General features: G+C 37.7%; 1 protein-coding gene across 3 annotated transcripts in view; it reads right to left on the bottom strand.

Annotated features, from left to right (window-relative positions):
- Positions 1-20,296, bottom strand: part of LOC127576757 (exocyst complex component 6-like) — a 140,324-nt gene that overhangs the window by 5,664 nt on the left and 114,364 nt on the right. For all 3 annotated transcript variants that reach the window (XM_052027474.1, XM_052027473.1, XM_052027475.1), the window contains one exon: positions 5,208-5,320. In XM_052027474.1, the coding sequence (XP_051883434.1) occupies positions 5,208-5,320 (113 nt within the window). The remainder of the gene's footprint in view (positions 1-5,207; positions 5,321-20,296) is intronic.

The raw sequence follows: 20,296 nt of genomic DNA, 5'->3' as shown, positions 1-20,296 counted from the left end.
CTAACGGGGAGGGAGGTTGTATTAAGACAGCAGGAAATTAGGCAAGCCAAACTAAAGAATAGATTTCATTATTTATAGGTCGGAGTGACTTCGAGGTTTTCATCCTGCCTGTTGATTAAAATGCATAATTTATCATTTGGCTGAACAAATGTTTCCTAATAGTGTCCCAGCTCCAGGAAAACTGCTTTGTTATTTTGAGTACAGGTCCAGATGTCCTATCTTATAGTGTAACATTTCAATGCATGATACAGTTGTGAACTTGGTGCTTCCCAAGTGGATTTACAGATTTTTGTTCTGGATCTTCATACATATGATGCACACAACATACTTAGGCTTCTGGACACATGCAGTGATGTCTAACAGCAAACAATTTGTCTTTTGACAACCCTTACAAAATTGTTCTGCACCTACATCGAGGCTAGTCCTAAACAATGAAGTAAACCTTAGCTCGAAGAAAGAGGAAGAGTTTTTAGATTACTTAAAGGCTGTTTGACTTTACCCGGTATGCCGTCAGGGTTTGAAGCATTATTCTCCCATTTTAGGTGGTTTCTTACTGATTGCAACTGTTCACATCAGCTACTAATCCCCTCCCCACAATCAGCAGAATCCCCAACCCTTCCCATTCTCTCCAGCAATGATTCACCCGCGGTCCCAGGCCAATCCTCCTCTGACTCATTTTCCTCTTCTATCACAACCACACCAGCTCCCAGGCTCGATGCTCCTCTACTTTCCAAATGACCTTCTCATTTCAACACTTCCTCTGCTATAACCCCAATCAAGTACAATATCTAAATGATATAATCACTGTGCAATGCATTGGCTTCCACTTGTATTTAAGTGCATAACTGAAGAACATGAAATGTGTTCCATTAAAGGGCTTTTTAAATAGAATTTTCAATTTTATTTGGCTAGAAGCATTCTCAATTCTGAACCGGTAATTTACAAATTTAAGTCTGAATCACAGGCACTTAAATATGATGCTGGACCAATTCCGCACTTTTGGGGCTGATATCCTTCATCTCAGATAGACAAAATATATTCTTGAGCATTATTCACAGCAGAGCAGAGGAGTTCCTGCACAGCCATATTCAATATTTGTCTTATTGAAATTGTAAACAATTATCTAAGCATCAATTTCTCCCCTGTTGTGGAACCTTGCTGGGTGCAAACTGGCTGCATGTTTTTCCCTATCACAATAATTACTTCATTACAGCAGAACTTCATTGGCTGTCAAGCACCTTGGGACAATCAAATATTGTGAAAAGCACTCTACAAATTCATGAGACTAGTAACTCCTTTGTCTGTAGGTGGGCTATACTGGCACTATGCGAGTAATCCATATCTGCATGTCTGTGCCTTCGGTGCTAATCTTCCCAATCACTATCCTGTGCAAATGCATTATTGCATTTTGAATGTGCAGTGTATAGTTTTCCCCATTTCTACATGATAACTGCTTATTAGTAAGGCAATACTATACACCTATGGAACTGATCCTGCACTAATTAACATCAGAACTCAAAAAGAGCACAGTACTATACAAGCAAAAAACTGCTGGAAGTCATTTTGGATTGTTGTAGTGTAATGACAGCAAGAGGAGTTCATCTGGCCAGGGAGCAGATTAACTGTTGTTGATCTGAGTACCCTTGCACTGGAATTTGAGAGGGACAACGGTCTTGTACACCTTGCTGGATAACAGTTGAATTGAAATGAAGCAGCACTGGTAGGAAGTTGCAAGATAGGTTAGTGTTAGGAACTAGTTTCCATGAACCTGACTACAATGCCCAAAGATTTTCCACAACGTTACTTTTGGTCAAGCCTAGTGTAATGACTCTTCAAAACCAGGTGGACAAATGTAGCCCTATAGTGTTCAAACTCTCACCACTGATACAATCCTCACATCTCATAACTACCCACACAATTCATACAGGATGAAAGCCATTTCACATCACCGTACAAGGATCATGTTCCCATTGCTGGATAAGACAGTCTTAAAGTCAAAGTCCATCCTAGTAGATAGGGGGAGTCTAGCAGATCCAAAACCTGTACAGTTTGGAGGAGCAAATAATATTCCTGATAATGGAGCTGGAAGAATGCAAGGCTTGCAGAAGCCAAGGACACTAAAGGCGAAGGTATACACATTATCAGCCCTTTCAGATGCCTCAACCTCTCAAGGCACAGATTTTTCTTCATTATGTTCATGTACTGTACATATTTGCCAAGTGCTCCCTTTAACAATGACATGCCTCTACCATTACCACTGCCTCTTCTTGATCACTTGCAAATTCACAGGGAATACCATCTTTCTGGCTCAGCCATTCAACTTTATATTTTGAAAGTCAAGGTATGGGAATCTTGACAGACACTGCACTGAGCCTTTCCATCATTTAACTTGCAGCCATGTGCTCAACACACAGTTTCAAAAGACGTGGAAGCAATAGTGGTCCGATGTCCCCAAGTGTTCCTTCCATACTTTGGATAGGCAAATTCTGCAGCCACAGCAACATGGCTATGAGAAGATTAAATGAGTGGTCCAATCTGGGAGCCAGGACTTGTCAGTAGAATGAAAGGATTTATGGAACAGCATCATTTTCTGCCACACGGTCATTGATGGATTACAATGGCATAACAGCTACCATATCAGATTATCTGCCAAATCATGTTACTGACTTGAAATTACTTCCAAAGTCTTTTTGTTGTAATCAGCACTAAGGAAGCCAAATGTTTAAATAGCAGTGCTCTATTGGTGTTTCAGGTTTCTTCACCTTCTTGATATAAGGAATTTTTGAGGCCAGGTGTTTCTATAATGATTCATCATCTAAAAGAAGTCTTCATGTGGCCAGATGCTTTTCACCAGTTCTGCTTTCTTAATGGCTTTGATCAAGTCAGAACCATTATTACAAAACGCCTCTTTCATGAGGAGATTTTGGCAAAGTAATAATGTGATACTATCGCTGCTGCAGTCTCAATTCCACAGCTGGCTGATGAATCAGAAGTCTGTGATTGGTAGTTGTGCTTTGTAGGTCACACTTCAACTGTTAACAGCATAGAGAGACACTGGTCGTAGGTTGGATAAGTGTAGGTGTAAATGCTGATGCTCCCATGTTACCTCGGCCATAGAATCCTAAGGATTTGTGGTGTCAAGATAGCTTATCATTGCCCAAGTTATTGCCTCCCGACTAAAAGTGGAGTTAGTGAAGTGGGATGAGTTAGAGAATCTCCAAGCTATGAGGCATGTCTTGGTAAGAGAGGACCTCTCTTATTACTGGGTGCTGACATGTTCCATCTGGACACCTTTCAGCAAACATCAAACCCTCATACTATTGACAACTGTTGACAAAGTATTTAAGTCTTGCTTGGGACAAATGGAGGATATGCCCAATTTGGTGCCAAATTTTGTTGAGGATCTTGTTGACATTCTCCATCAGGGTCCTTGGATATAATGTTACTGAGCTGGAGCACGGCCCCTAGTATACTCCAGTGTGATAAAGCCAGGATACAGGCTCTTCTTTTCCTACTCCTTTGTGGATATCTGCTCTGCCTCTAACCCTTCACTTCTAGCTTCTGCAGTACATCCAGTGGAACCACTACTGGAGCATTCAAAGAGTTAATAACTGGAGAAATGACTGTAGAGCTCACTTTTACCAACTTTTTCAGTTAAGGGTTGTCCCCTCCACCCTCCCACTCAGGCCACTGGCAATGTTCAACCATCTGTGCAGCACACTCCACCCTGAAGCGATATATGGTTGAGTAACCCTTAAAACAGAAAGCACTGGAAAAAGTCAGCTCACGCAGCAGCAATGGAAAAGGAAAATTCGGGGTGAAGATCTTCCATTAGATTCTTCTGCTGAATGACATTGAGTTGGAACAGTAACTGTTTCTCTCTCCACTGACCTGTGCAAGTCTGCCATTTTTTTTTTGTTTTTATTTCACATTATTTGGCTGTTGGCAAAGCTAGACGTTCATCAGACAAATATGATGCAATTTCAGTTGGGAATGGTGAAAGCAATCATTGCTTAAGGTATAATCTGTTCAAGTTGCACACATTTATTGTGCACAAGTACAAAATGTGCATGGAAATTTGGATTCAGAGTTTTACCACATTTACTTGGAATTACTGCACCTGAGTGAATTGTGACAAATACAATGAAATTCATCTATTAGCATATAAAACCTCACAACACAATGGATCTCTAGCTCAAGTTCTCTCTTTTATCATTAACTTTTCTTATTTACCTACATTGTCAGACCTTAGTTTGTTCTCCTGGACTGCTTTTTGTTATAGACAATTTATATACTCATTTTACTGCAGATTGTTATTGATGGGTACATTCTATAGTACTATGAAGATGAGTTAGACACACAGGCTGGGTAAAGAGATTATTTATTCATTACTATTGTGCGTGAATAATGAACTCTGGCTTTGAAGCCACTGTAAGAACCATTCCCAAAATGCAGCATCAGAAATTTAAAGCTCTAGGGCAACAATCATAATTCACTTCTGTCTGACAAAGAAAACGTGCTCAGATTATAAGAAAATAAAACTTCATTAAATTGCTCCAAGGCATAGCTTTCAATTTCAGTGAGTAGGATGCTGTTTTCTCAAACACGCTTACAGATGCAATATCAAAGCAGTTAAAATCAAGCATGTCACAACTACTTTTTGTCAAGAGCTCAAATCTATGATGTTAACTACGCATACATTAATCATGAAAACGATCACTAGAACAAAAATTTCAAAATTCAAACCATGAACATTCAATTCACAACAATGAATGAGTGACACTACCTGGTACATGAATACTACTTACCTTCTGTAGATTCTGTACAAAAGAGGAATGATAATGACGAAGGCACGTCAGAAGCTACCTCAAGCCATTAGAAAGGACAGTTGCTTAAAGATGTTGGTGCATATTTAACAGTTAACATGGAAAGTATTGGTATTATGAGTAGATAATAGCATTGTCAATTTTAACGACAGTACAATATGCATTACCAACTGTAGAAATTTGTATAAAGTTTTACTAAAATTAATTTAAAAATATCTATAGAACTTTCCAAGTCTTACATCACAGACGGAAAATTTAAAAGACTAATTCTTCAGAATAGAATTCATTTAAAATAATAATTACTGAAAATCATGTGATATGCCATTTTGTGTTAAATCAGGCTTAATGTACACACATAAAATTATAAATATAATTGCTTACTTCTCAAGTAGTATCAGAGCTGTGTTGGGATTCACTCTCAGGTACTTGGATGTAGCTTGCCCATAATCAGCTAGATATGTCGACCAATCCCACACCATAAACAGATCAAGTAGCTACAAAAGATAAGTATCACACAGTACTAAGCAATCTTTTTGGTAAGTGTTAGTGTAATTATCTGATTTATTTTTAAGTATCTTTACTCTGGAATGAAAACAACTATAAAAACCAGGTTAACTTTTGAATTAATTTAATTGCGTAATTTAAGTCTGAACTAGTAAGGACTGGTTGAGATGCCATCCGAATTGACTGTATAGTTTCAAGTTGATAATGGAAGCAAGTCAAAATGCAATACAAACTATTAAAGCTAAAGTAGTTTCTTTTCCAAGTGCCGTATGTTTGAGGGCATTTTAAGAGCAGAGACAAAAATCTGAACAGCCTGTATTACATGCCTAATAATGTCTGTTTAGGCTAATATGATGTTAGATCAATAATCTAATGAAGCTCAGGTAGCAGGTGAGTATCAATGAAGTGGTGAATCCACGTGTCACTCCCATTTTCACTTCCTCTGTGTGCTTCTATTTACATCTGGAAAGCACAACTTAATTTCTCATGTCTCGACTCAATTTAACTTAGTACCCACATCTCCCCACCATAAATTTTCTGAAAATTCAATTAACAGAAATTGTAGCAAGTGCATTTTACTTTCACTTATGTATAACCCTTCAGTTTAGCATCATGTATCATTCCTAAGTAAATGCTGACCTTTAATGCCTGTTAGTGTAGTCAGCAGCATTCTCACCTTTGAAATTGAAGCTCCATTCCAAGAATGAAAGATAGAATCCAGACAAACATTTCACTGCTATACTCAGGCAATGGCAGAAGTGTCTGTTTGATCGTTAAATGCCCCAACCCAAAAACAATGAGCAGTTCATTCATCTCATTGTCTGTTCATAGGATCCTGTGTGCAAAATAGCATCTGCCTACAAAGAGCTATTGCACTTCAAAGTAATTCAAAGTGCACGTGAAGTACAATTTGCCAAAGTGCACTGTAAATACTTCCCTCGTTCATTTATTGCTCCCTTACACTATGTAGTGATTTTTTGAGTTAACAATTAAAAAATTATAGTGTTTTCCTTTAAATTGATTAAATTTAAGAGACGAGAAATTCAGTAGAAATCAACATGCTCCAGAGAACTGATGAAATTCCACTTTTGTGTTAACCTAAAGTTCCAATTTGCTACCTTCCCGAGGTGATGCAGCACAAAACTGAATTTACAATTTTCGTCTCACATGAGCCAGGTTGAGCACCATATGGAATATGGTACACAGTTTGGGTAGGCTCACATGATGGAGGATAACAAGAATTTTGGAAAGATACAAAGGAGGTGCAAAACTGATCACTAGTTTAAAAAGATACTGAAATATTAGACCCTGTATACTTCAGTGGAGGAGATACCTGGGTCAATTGATAATGTTTTTTTTTAAACAAGGACTGCCTGGAATAGTTAGACAGTCAGCAATGCACTTATAAGTTACAAGAGGGCAGGTTGGATATTAGCGAGTAATTCTTCCTCAGAACAGTACACTTGTGGAACTAGCTGCCAACTCTCATAATGATAAGCGATTTGTCATCTTTCAGAAAGTACTGACTTTTTACTTGGCTGCAGCAGACATCAGGATCACTGTCGTCTCCTCACCTAATTTTGATCACCTACGCTATTGAAGACTTTTCCAGCTTTTCTTTTCCCAACTGGTCTGAGCTTTTCCGATTTCTCTCAGTTGACTAAATGGAACTGGATATATTAAAATCTGTATGCTAATGGATAAGAGACCATAATAGCTAGTCATTTTCCATTCAATAAGTCTGTATGTGCATCTGACAAATAAATCATAATAAAAATGCTCAAGAAAAGATTAAATCATACCTACTACAGCCTCATGAACACCACCTGAATTAACCTACCTTTAGTAGGTTTTTGATAAGAGATTGAAGTGAAACAGGCCAAAAGTTCAATGTGCAATACTTGCCTGCCAACTGGAACATCCAGAATTTCATTCTATAGTGCTGACTACCATGTTATGCAGTTACCAGAATTGGCCATATTTTGCCAATTTGTAGTACAATCTGTAGATGGAGATTGCAGCATCATCTACCATCTCAACTGAAGGAAAAGTGAACAACCCTCCTTTGCGACTGCAATAGGTATGAAAATACAGGAGCTTTGTGATTGTAATGTACACAGACTTTGTGGAATCCTTTGATAAGATACCACAGGGAGAATTAATGTGGGAAGATTAAGGAGAATGGAATTAGGAAATCAAAAGGAAAACATTGAGTTGAGGACAATTTTTAAACACAATGTTTAGGCAGTTAGAGGTGTCCCATAGGGTTCAGTACTGGGGCATTTCTATGCATTATAACATCAATGATTTGGATAGAGACACAGAAAATGTAGTACCAAAATCCATTCTTAATATGAAAATAGGAAATAAGGTTACTCTGGAAGACCAACAGGACCTACAAAGGGTTGTAGATAATGTGCTAAAACATGCCACGTGGAATTCAGTGTCTACCTGAGACAGTTTGGAGATTAAAGGCAGTATCTCACATTGCTAAGGTGTAAGGTAATAGAAGACTTCATCATAATGGGTGTAGAATATACAAGTCAAGGTAATGATGAGGCTATATATTCCTAATAAGGCCCTACTGGAGGTTAACTACTGGAGCATGTTCAACAAGGATGGAAAAAAAACATGCTGTTAGCATCTCTAGGAAAAGACAGGAGGGTAGAAACATTGTTAGAAACCTGGTGAGAAAACATTTGGGAAAAAAAAGCACATTTTTTTGGTTAAATTTTATTGATTATAGCATCAGGTGCTGGTAGCTTCCGATTAAGTTCCATTCAAGAAACTTAACACAAAAATTTAGCCTGATACTTCACTGCAGTACTGAGGGTGTGTTGTACTCTTAGAAGTACCACCCTTTTTCATGAGAGATTAAGCAGAGACCCAATCAGCCCTCTTAAATGTTTATGCATTACAAAAGCAACTGCACTTCAAATTATTGTATGAAACTTTGGTATATTCTGAAAGGGGCTTAAAATATTTTTCTTTTTTTATTGCTCTCAGCTTAATCAGTTCAAAATGAACAAAACTGAAATCTGTGAAAAGAAAGAAGTATGAAAATTTGGCCAATAATGACATTTTCTTAGAAGTTGATATTGACAAACACTGAAACAGCTTTAGTGTTGTAGCATGACTTGTCTTTCAACCAAACAAAGGACTGAACTGGCTGACAGTGGGTTTTGTCAATTCACAGGCATGTCATTAAAATGATGAAGCACCTTGCTGTGGTGGAGAGCTTTTTCAGGAAGAGAGGCAAAAGTATTTGGTATTTGACTCCATGGACAATCAAAGAAATGGTGCTGACAATTGTTATAGACCACCATACATCCATGACCATTCTTTCCTCAAATGGAAACAGACTATGTGGTCTCAAGTGTTCATATTATGCTGTTTGTAGGGTAAAGGAGACAAGGAATGAAATGCTAAGTCAGAGATTTAAGTATAGCCTGTAAAATGTAAAGCATACTTCTACAACAATCGCTTTGCACATTTTAGATATGTGAGGAGTTAAACCAATGAATGCATGAGTTAGCTGCTGTTTTCTGGAGTTTAAAAACACATTACACTTCTAAACTAGCAATTACTTTTACCTCTCACTTTTCTCTTATATTGCCTGAAATACTATATAGTCACTGAACCATAAGCCACTTAAATCTACACTTCTTAGAGCAGAATCAAACAAATCTAAAGAGCAATCAGTAGTAGGAGCAAATATCAAAAGGAGGAAACATTTGGAATTTCCAAGTAAATCAGTGTTTGGTGTTTCTTTTCACACATTGGTTATCACTTCTGCAAACACCAATTTAACATAATATTTAACTGTGAATAATTTCCTGACAATCACAAACTCGTAATCACTTGACAAAAACTTGACAAATGTTTGTCAAAGCAACAACGCTCTAAAATGTTATAAAATTCAAAACACTTTCAATTTTAGTGCATTAGTAAAATCTTATGTGATTAAGCAGAAAAAGATTGAATCAGGTCACTAACTTTGTAAAGTGTGCACTAGGTTTAGGTTTTTAGAAACTTGGCTTGTACCATAAAAATATTTTTGAGTTGCACTACATAAAACATCAAAGGGAAGTACTGTTAAGAATTGATTCTTTTTTAATAATAATTTCAGCTGATGAATTATAATATTGTACAACAAAAAACCTATTATATTAAGTATTTAGTGCAATTCTTTTCTTAAGACCAGTATCAGTGCACTAAATACACCTCCAATAACCTTATTCAAAAGCAGTAAGTTCAGAAAAGATATTATAGAAAATAATTACGCATGTTAAAAATGTAATTTATATTAAAAATACAAAAACATATATACACTGTTATTAAATTGTTAATTAAAATATTCCACAAAATTACATGAGGGTCTATGCATGAAGAATAGCTGGAATAAATGAAAGACTGACTTTTAATTTGATTATCTAAATTAAAATAAAATTTGAGTAAATAAGATGTATTAATCTTTTAGTAATTATTGGTAATTTGCCAAATAGAATTCTGGGCATCATTTTAAAATAATTTGGGATCAATAATTTCATCCCTTAATATTTTAAAAATCCTTAATTACAATAATTAATAACCAGTGACTAATAATATTCAGAATTAAGAACCATTTTTCCCCGAGGTTTGTCTAATTGCAATATGAACTTGGAATATAAATTTTTGAATAGGAATAAAACTTGATCTTTAAAATTTCACAATTATTAATTTGAATTCCTCAAAATTAATTCAATAGTTCTATATTGATTCTATCTTGTTATTTATTCTATTCTTGGTTGGACCACAAGGTGGGGTATTTTGTAGACTTGGGGGGGAAAAAAATGACACACTCAGACAAAGGGATACAGCGTGGAAACAGGCCCTTCGGCCCATGTTCCTGCTAACCATCAACCACCCATTTACTCATTTGGAACAAGGCACAAATTTCCTATTAAGTCCATGTAGTAACGGTGAAATATATGGCCTTCAGTCCTCAAATATCACGACTGTAGGAGAATGTATGATTCATCTAGAAGTTAACAAATATGAAGCAAAACAGTATTTCCAACTGATTTGGAAATGTGGTTCTTTTTGCTATTTACAGAATCCATAGTAAAGAGTCCTTTGTTCTGCAATAAGAACGATGTAGCTAACTTTCATTATAAAAGTTGCATATCAATAGAAGAAAAATCCTTAATCCATTTTTTGAAGTATGGCAAAATAGATCTTTATACTGTTATTTGCAAAGCATGTATCACTTCACAAAACTGTGGGAATTTTAGATGCCATCTACTTGAGTAAAACGATATAAAATTCAGAGCACTAACTATACCAAATCTATGAAACAGAAATTCTACAGATAAATAAAATCTAACTAATTTTTTTATATTCAATTAATACTTGTATTGATGCCAGTGTATCTTGAAAATGATAACTGACTACAGATACTGCTCCACAGATACTGGTGGCTTTTGATACCTACTGGTTATTTCTCCTTACAAGATCCACTGCTGTCAAGTTACTTGAAATGGAAGGCATCTGAGCTAAGATATCGACACATATTTTCCAGCAGGGGGAACCATTAGTGATCAGGAAATCCAACTGATTAATTTCTTTTTAATCTATAGAATTAATTGCTGTTTAGGTCCATATCACTTTACTGACACAAGTTTATTCAGCACATACCAACAACTTTTGCAGCTACCTTCTTGATCTGTGCAACTCAGCTGCTTACTAATAAGTACAAAAACACAATTACAACTTGGAGAAATAGAATATCAATTTCAAAAGTTTAATTTGAATGAATTTTTTTTTACAATGATATCCAACAATAAATGTTCATGGAAAGATCGTGTAAAACCCAAACCACTTCTCATATTTTGGATGCCATCTCCTGACAATGGTAGATGTCAATGGTGAAATTCGTTGTCTGAGAAGGATGTTTAAATACCAAGGTCTAAAACCTAGCATAAAATTGGAGGTCTAATGGACAGCAGTGATCCCTGTCCTCCTATATGCTTCTGATATTTGGAAAGGCTACAACAGGCCCCTTAATAGTACTGAAAAAATACCAGACTCAACTCCGCAAGATCCTCCTAATGAGCTGGAATGATAAGTGAACCTGTCTTCTCCTAGACCAATATTGCCAGAATTGAGGCTCTAATTACATTTAGTTAGCTCTGTTGGGCAGGTCACACCATTGCCTGCCCAATGCCAGACTCTCAAAATGGAGTTCTTAATAGAGCATCTGTCATGGGAAGAGATTATCAGACAGGCAGAGGAAAAGATTTAAGGATGTTCTCAAAGCCTCCTTGAAAGATTGCAATGTCCCCACTGACTCCTCGGAATCCCTGGCTCATGACCACTTCAGTGCAGAAGGAACATTCAGGCTGGTATTGAGAAACTCTAGTCCATGCATCTGGAGAACACAGATGCCTAGTGTAAACAGTGGAAGGAATGCACCGCCTCACAAATTAACCACCTGCTCACTCCATCAGGAACCTCCTGCTCAAACTATGAAAGAGTCCGTGGTTCCCACATCAGCTACTTTTGAGCAGAGTGAAAGTGGATCATCCTCTATTCCAAAAGACAGTCTGAAGAGAAGCTGTCACTTTTGCTTAACTGCTTTATTGTAGTATTTGTAGTCATTTCATTATCACAGCATGAAAAGTCATTGAGAAGATTCAAAACAGGCCCCAGAAAACAAATTCATCCATCCAGATACAAATTCAATGTATAATAATAGCTTTAGGGAGTTAGTTCCATTAATTCAGACACACTGCCACTGCTGCTTTTTTTTGTCATTCTATTCAAATACACGATTCTATTCACTGGCATTAAATTTACAAGCAGAGGGTTAATATTGTGAGCACAATGGTAATTAATATTGGGGCTGAAAAGCAGCTTCTATCAGAGGAATCACTACCTACTCTTAGTTTCTTGTCACTTGAGGGAATCCTAGAATCTTCATAGAGTTACCATTTTAAATTTCTTATATGCTGGGAACACCTTCCAGAAAACAGCACATTTGAATCAATCTTCATACATGCTTGTAACAACTAGCTCCGAACAGTCCTTTTTTCCTCAGAAGCAGAACAGCCCAACTGTTTTTGAAACACCCTTACGCTGTGGTTGATTGTGCAGCCACAGATTTTATTCAAGCCTTGGAATAGGCCAGGCTTATTTACATAACCATCAGCAGTCTGCACTGATGAAGAAAGGGGGATGAGTTGGGGAGAGAGAAACAGCACCTCAGAAGATTAAGACTTTAAAAGATGCAATAACAAATATAGAAATTTGATTGATTGGTATGAATCCAAGCTTTGGGATATGCTTGGTTAGAAGACTGCTTCAGCTGTCCTAAAATGCTTATTGAATCATTTTCACCAATAGGGTTTTGAGGTTTTTCCATCAGTGTTTGGAAATTACATCAAGATGGATGTCATTAGGTTATTCGTGTAGAACATGGTCAGCTTTCCATATGATAATTTCAAAAACTGAAACATTAATGGCAATCTTATGTACATTAACATTTAGCAACATTTTGATCTTCATCCTACTCCAAAGAAATCTGTCCTCTCCAGTTTTTCAAACTACTTTGAATCTATTTATCCAAGTGCGTGTCAAGACTAAATACAGCAGCAGAAATCCTCACAACAAAGACGTTTCTTCTACTTGCCTCTTTGGTTTGGATTACAATGTGCAACTGAAATTTATAGTCTGAGTTCATACTCCAGAAGCATGAATGTTTCATGTGGCAGCAAGCAAGAAATGCAAAAATAATCCACGGTCAGAGTTGTATACCACAGAAACATGCTCTTCAGCACACCGCATCCATGCTGACATTTTTGCCCATCTACACTAATCCCATTTGCCCACATTAGGTCCATATCCTTCTATTCTTTACCTTTTTAAGGTGTCTGTCTAAATGTCTCTTAAACATAAGTGAGGTGGATGGATGAGGCAGGAGCTGGCAGGTAATAAGCTGGATTTCCACCTATCACCTGCCAGCCCACCTCACCCACCCCCCTTCCCCTCTTTATATTTGCCCTCTATACGGTGCTGACGCAGGGTCTTAACTCAAAACATCAACTACCCATCTCCACAGATGCTGCTTGACCCACTGAGTTCCTCCAGCAGTTTGTTTTCTTCTCCAGATTCCAGCATTTGCAGTCTCTCATTTCTCTCCGCACAAAGCCATGCTATCCTAGACCAGCCCCTACTGTTCCAAATGTACACAAATCCTATCCCTTCACATTTACTCCAATAACTTCTTGCCCACTGACACACAATTCACTGGCCTGTAGTTACCTGGCTTTTCCCTGCTACCCTTCTTAAATAAAGGAACATTATCCATCCTCCAGTCTTTTGGCACCTCATCCATGGCTAATGAAGATGCAAAAATCTCCATGAACTTTTTCCTCCCTTGCTTTCCTAACTGGGATAGACTTCATCCAGCCCTGGGACCCATATACGTCCCATGACAACCAATACCTCCTCTTCCTTAATACTGACCTACTCCTGATCATATACGTACCCCTCCCTGAAATTACCACCTCCCATGTTCTTCTCCTCAGTGAATACTTATAAATATTCATTTAGGAACTCCCCACATCACCTTGCTCCACACATAAATTACTCCTTTGCTCCTTAAGGAGTCCCACTCTTTCCCTGGCCATCCTCTTGCTTCCAATATACATAGAATTTTTAGGGATTCTCCTTAATCCTACTTGCCAAGGATATTTCATAGTCCCTTTTCTCGCTCTCCTAATTTCTTCGAGTTCTCTCCTGCACACACTATATTCCTCAAGAGACTCCCTCCATCCTATCTGCCTTTACCTGCCATTTGTTTTCTTTTCCTGATCAAACCTTCAACATCCTTTGTCATTCAAAGTTCTCAAGCCACCTGTGCCCTTTCACCCTTACTGGAATATGCCAGCTCTGAACTTTTATTAACTCTCCTTTAAAAGGCCTGCAAGCATGTGCTCCCAACCCACTGTTGCCAGGTCCTCTCTTACACTCTTGAAATCAGCTTTCCCCCGATTTAAGACCTTGAGGTTCAACCTTATCCCTTTCCATTACTACTTGAAAGTTACAGAATTGCGATCACCATTCCCAAAGTGTTCCCCCACCAACACTTCCAGCACCTGCCTAATTGCATTTGCCAAGGTCAAGTATTACCCATCTCTAGTACTACTTTCTCAAATCCAGTTTGACTTTTGGATAATGACAATAGTAATCCCTCCCAGAACGTGTGCAAGAATTAACTGCAACAGAATTAGTCTTTGCTAATGGCAGCCAACCAAATAGCTGAGATTATACACAAGAATGGACATCTGTACTGGCTTTACCATCAAAACAAAGCATAATTTAGGAACTTCTACAAAGGAGAAAACTGGGGGAAAAAAGTGTGGGTTAACCAATTCTTTGTTGATTCTGAAGTTATGTTCAACATAATTATTTTATACATTTGATGAATTTCAAGTAACTCTGCTCAAGTTCTCTTTTGTGGTCACTTTTCCCTTTGTTTCTCCCTCCACTTACTTATCCACTAACTTTCTATATAAGAAAGTAAAGGCTTTCCTTTACAACGGATTAGCTAAGCAACAAGCACTACCCATCATTCTCACATAACTCTCATCCACTGTGTGAAGAATTCAAACCAGCTGACAGTGATTCATCCCTCCCTGTTATCTCATCTTCCGCCACTCAGCAATCACTCCCACTCACCAATCCCCTACCCATCACCAATTAAATGTGTGGTGATCTGGTAATAATGAGATAACTTAAGAGTTTCTGTTTCATTCCATATAGCCTGTTTCTTAAGAATGCTCACTGAAAGGTCTGAAGTGCTAATGCACAAGACATGAAGGTTTTACGACTTTGTAGGATATAATTATGTAATAATACTAATATCACAGCCTGGATTGAGATTACTTGTACACCATTTTAAGAATATTTTCGTATATCCTGGTACCCCAATGAGCACTGTAGAGTGCTTATTCATTATAGTACTTGGTTCTCCAATCCAAACACTCACAGGTACGTACCCCCTGATAAACTTTAAAACAGACAAAACTCCACCCTCCTCTGGCATGCTTGCAGCAATGATTTGGTATGGAAAGGCGAATGATCACCATTGAGCTTGTTACCATATAGAAATCTCTGGGTTGGGGAGAGTTGAGCAGCTACCATCACATCCTACAGGTGGTGACAACAGAGACCATAGGATCTGGACAGTTGTCAACGGAAGGAGGTGTTCCAGTCCCCATGCAATGGCCTACAGGTTAGGTGTTGTGAACAGGCATTGTTCATCCAGCTGACCTAATACCAGGCCTCAAAAGGGACTGTCTCCAGTGAGCCAGGTGCAATCCATTGCTGGATTCTCATCAGGTTTCTGGCACCCAGATTCGTGGCACAGCAGTAGAAAGGACCAACATTTGTGCTAGGTTTCCTGCACAGCAGTACTGTGTCACAGCTCTATATATAATGCTTTAATGAGTCCCTTTAAGTGAAAATTCCATCGCATACTCATTACCGCAAAAGCATTCAGCACAGAGCAATGTACCAGTGTATTTGTTATAAGAAAATTACAGCATCTTGTGATTTATAAGAATATTATCCAGATTAAGCTCTGTATCAGGAAGCAAAATGTAATATAGAGAGTTATTCCTATTTCCACAAAGTTGTTCCATCAAATCCATATTGGTAGCTTATGAAGAATGCAAAAATACTGTAACAGAAATTTGAGAAGCTGAATAATTATCAAACAAATTTTGTCATATTACATATCATTTAGCTTAACCAAAGCTTTAAAAATTGGCAACTGAAAGGATTTGTATTTATTACTTTTGATTGGAAGGTAACATTATATTAACTTGGAGTTGCAAAGACCTAATACATGATCAAATAATTGACTTTTTTTGATTACCCCATTTTAAACTATAGTGCTTAGGATTTCTAACAGTCAAGGCTAAACCATTAGCTTTAAATACAGGACATGTCTACTGAGCATAGCTGATTAACCCCTAATCATCCAGCTGCTCTTGGACCCAATTGTAAGTGTAATTACCTTTTTGTCAGGTACAATTTGCCTGATAAACATGTCAGAACACTTGCTGCTTAGTCTATTTCAACAGATAACTGCTGCCCATCCACAGCCTCCAGGCACAATTACCAAAGAAGAAGGCTGTTATAAAACACAGAAGCTAATGCACTAAAGGAGCCAAAAAAAAGAAATACCCACCTGACCTCTGGATAACCCAAGCAGGAGATTAGCCTATTTCCAAACAAGCAGGCTGTCACACATAGCTTGGCCAATTGCACCCATTGCCACTGTGCATACAGTTCTTACACAAGCTAATGAGGGCAGACTGCTATGCTATTATTTCTGTACCCTTTCTTAAGCCAAGTACTGCAAATGCTTTTCATCAATGCAACAGCAGAAAAGGCCCAAAATCAAAATGAGCACAAAGGGTGAAAAAGTTCAAAAACAGATTTTAATTGGAACTTTAATACCAATGCTGCATAATCATGAGAAACTTATGCTTTGCTAATACTGGATGTATGTATTAGTATTTTGGTCAAATAAGTTGGAACTCTAAAACTTCAAAATGTTTCTGAAAATCACCTCAGAATTTACTGATTATTTACCATATAAAAATGCAAATAGCATTATTTTCACAGTTGGCCTTTCAATTAAGGCAAATTAAGCTGCTTCTTTTATCAGGTGTTGACTGGGTCCCAGACATATTTACTCATCCCTATTAGTACCCATCCCCTCTCATTCCCTACCGAGAATGGCTATCAAGGAAATGAATGTATACAAACTCGTAACATTGTTATATACACAACAAAGCTAACACTTCCTGAGATGGTAGCAGTTTATTACCAGCTCAATGGCCAAACTACAAAAATTACCTATACTTCACGGGTTTGCGTCACATACCAAAATCCCACAAAATCCTTGACTTTTTTCTCTTAAACCTGCTTTCACTTTGATCAGAGGTGCAAACAGCCTTCTCTGAGGGATATGAAAGCCACCTGCTGTTGCTGGCAAGGCAGCTGCTAATTGGTAAAAAAAATCTTCAGAACTTGCTTAACAAATCCCAGGGTTTTTTTTAAACAGGAAAGTAAAAAGCAGGATTGATTGTAGCACAATGAAAGCCTGCTCATGGGGGATCATGCATCAAAGGAAAATAAGCTATATGCCCAAGACCTGTAAAATACAACTCTCAAAGCCAATTTCAAAACTACTCTATTTACATCAAAATTTACTTGAAAAAAATTACGCAGATGTGCTAGCTTTTTTGCACTACAATCATTAATGCCAATTACAAATTCTGCTGCAATTTCTAAAGAATGGCCCCTCATACACTAAAAATGTGCATTGACTGGAACTCCCATAAATTTTGACAGCTGGAACAGGCGGATTTGATATTTTCTGAGGAAGAAGTCAGTTATTTGGGTTCATGGTAATCCTGCTCAGCCTTCAATTCTCTCCACAGGCAACATACCTTCCCAAAACTAGACCCCCAGGCTATAGCACTGTGGGAAGTCCAGTCTTGTTATATTCATAACCAAGCCCTACAAAACCACTGCTGTTTTAATCTCAGACACACCCACTTAACCCAGGTCTAAGGACAAAAACAAAATGCAAGCAATGGGAACTGCAAATTATCCTGCTGGTGGGCTACTATTTGAGCAGAAAATCTGAAAAGATATGCAATGCACACAAAAATAAAAATCAGAAACACTCAACACTTTCAGACTTTCAAGATGCTTTGCCGTCATGGCCCATCAAAACAAAATGGTCAGGGTATGATTCTAGATGAAAAATCCTGCTGTCATACAATTGTTTTCATATTAATATGAAACTGTTGCAGATATACACCAGTGTGAAAGTGGTGGGCAGCATCACATGGATCAGATTGGTACAAATTCCTCTGTACAGAAAAACTGGCATCTTCAGTACATTAGTACTGCTTTGGTTGACTGAGGAAAAGGGCATTTGAAGATCAAGCCCTCAGACCCTGCACAAAACAGAGACTTGTACCATTTGGTAAAACATCCTAAAGGACAGGAAGGCATCATTAATGCTATCTCCGCAAAATCCCCCCAAATCCATTGGTAGAAGCAAACCAGCTTCAGTGTCCTTTCCCAAGCTGCTGTTGCAGCCTTAACTACATTCAGCTGGCTGTCAAAATTGCCAAAACAGACACACTATTCTGAGCTCCATCACAAAGAGATTGCCAGGTGGAGAGAGGAAGAGATTTAAGGATGTTCTCAAAACCTCCGTAAAAGTGCAACATCCCACTGACTCCTGAATATCCCTGTCCCATGACTGAAGTGGAGAAGGAACTCAAGGGTGACACTGAGAAGCAGATGAGTTCACCATCTCCCAAACTAGCCACCCATCCTCCTGTGAAAAAATCTGCCATTCCCATATTGGCCTGATCAGTCACCTCAGAAACCAGAGTTGGAGTGGAAGCAAGTCATCTTTGATCTTGAGGGCTCACTTGAGAGGAGGTAACAACAGGCTTCAATCTAAAGTATGACTGGGTGCGAAAGTCCTTCTCAGAGTGCATCATATATCATTCCAATGGCTTTTGGATCATTTTAAATGTTGGCAGAGAATAAAAGCTCATGCAATAACATTAAAAATTAACCAACTACTAGTCCAAGGCTACCAGTCTGAGATGCAACATGCACTAGTATTACAATTACTTTATTAAATACAAGGATACCTAGTAACAATAGTTGTGGAATATATTAATCTGATAAAAAAAATCATAAGTTCCCATTTCATTATTTTGTATTGGTTAGAGTATTACTCAACACATCTTCAATCAAATTCTTTTCCATGTTCCTCAAGATCAATTTGCCACCAATTCATCTCATCTGCAAAGGAGAATCTTGAAGGCAGCAACATAATCTGCACACAAGGGTATTAATTAACTGGACTTCTTAGTAGTTGTGGATTTTGCATGGAATAGTATAAACCCTCTATTGGGAAAAATTGAATGGATTTGATGTCATTCTTCCAAGCTGGGGAAAATGTGAATTTCTATCAAATCTGTTTCCTTTTGCTGACATGAGCAAGGGTGTTTTGACTGGCTGTAATGAGCCAGAGATCAAAGAGAGCAATTCTTAACAATGTAAAAGAGCATGTATGTATAGTTTTTAAATAAAGCAGAGATAGCTTTGTGGTTTCATTTGTAATTTTTTTTGTACAAAAGGAATTTTGAGCTGCCAATAATTACCTTCTTTAAGGTGGGTGTAGTTGGGTGACACAGCAAAGCCTTTTGATTATATAGTTCTTATTGGTACTTAAACTCATTCAACATTCTTGTTAGGGCAAATTAATTTCAAGATTCAAACCATCTAGATTTGACATTTGAATACTTATGTAAATGTTATAAGATTAATGTTTTCAGGATGAAATAATGTATCAAAAGCATTAAACTTACCAAAATACAATGTAACAACATATCGTACACAAAAATATGTTGCAACAAGAATGCTACAACACAAATGTATACAACTTTAGATTATACTACAATTGCCATTGTTCTGAGTGAAATTGAATGAAATGAGCTTCATGGAATCAGTGACATTGGCTGAGATGCAACTACAGTATGATGTGATCTTTTTAATCAACTGGTAGCATGTACATGGCTTTAATCTAATGTATGATTAAAATACAGCATTGCCAATAATGCCTGATTTTTGCACAGAAATCTCTGGGAGTGGGACATGAACCCACAACTTTGAGGGGAACATGCTATACTATAGCTGACACAAACAGGTGCAATGCTATTACTAACACTGGTCATTCTTGATAATATTCTCGATGAGATTGCTAATTTACTGGGTAGATGCCCAACATGGATTAATGCAGTGAAAACCATGGAAACATTTGGTTGGCACCCAGTTAAGATCTTTGTCCCAGTGTGGAATGGATTCAAGCTAGCGTA

The sequence above is a fragment of the Pristis pectinata genome, chromosome 12, assembly GCF_009764475.1.
Source record: "Pristis pectinata isolate sPriPec2 chromosome 12, sPriPec2.1.pri, whole genome shotgun sequence".
NCBI lineage: Eukaryota > Metazoa > Chordata > Chondrichthyes > Rhinopristiformes > Pristidae > Pristis > Pristis pectinata.
Note: the sequence above shows the minus strand (reverse complement) of the source record. Positions and strands in the feature narration are given on the sequence as shown.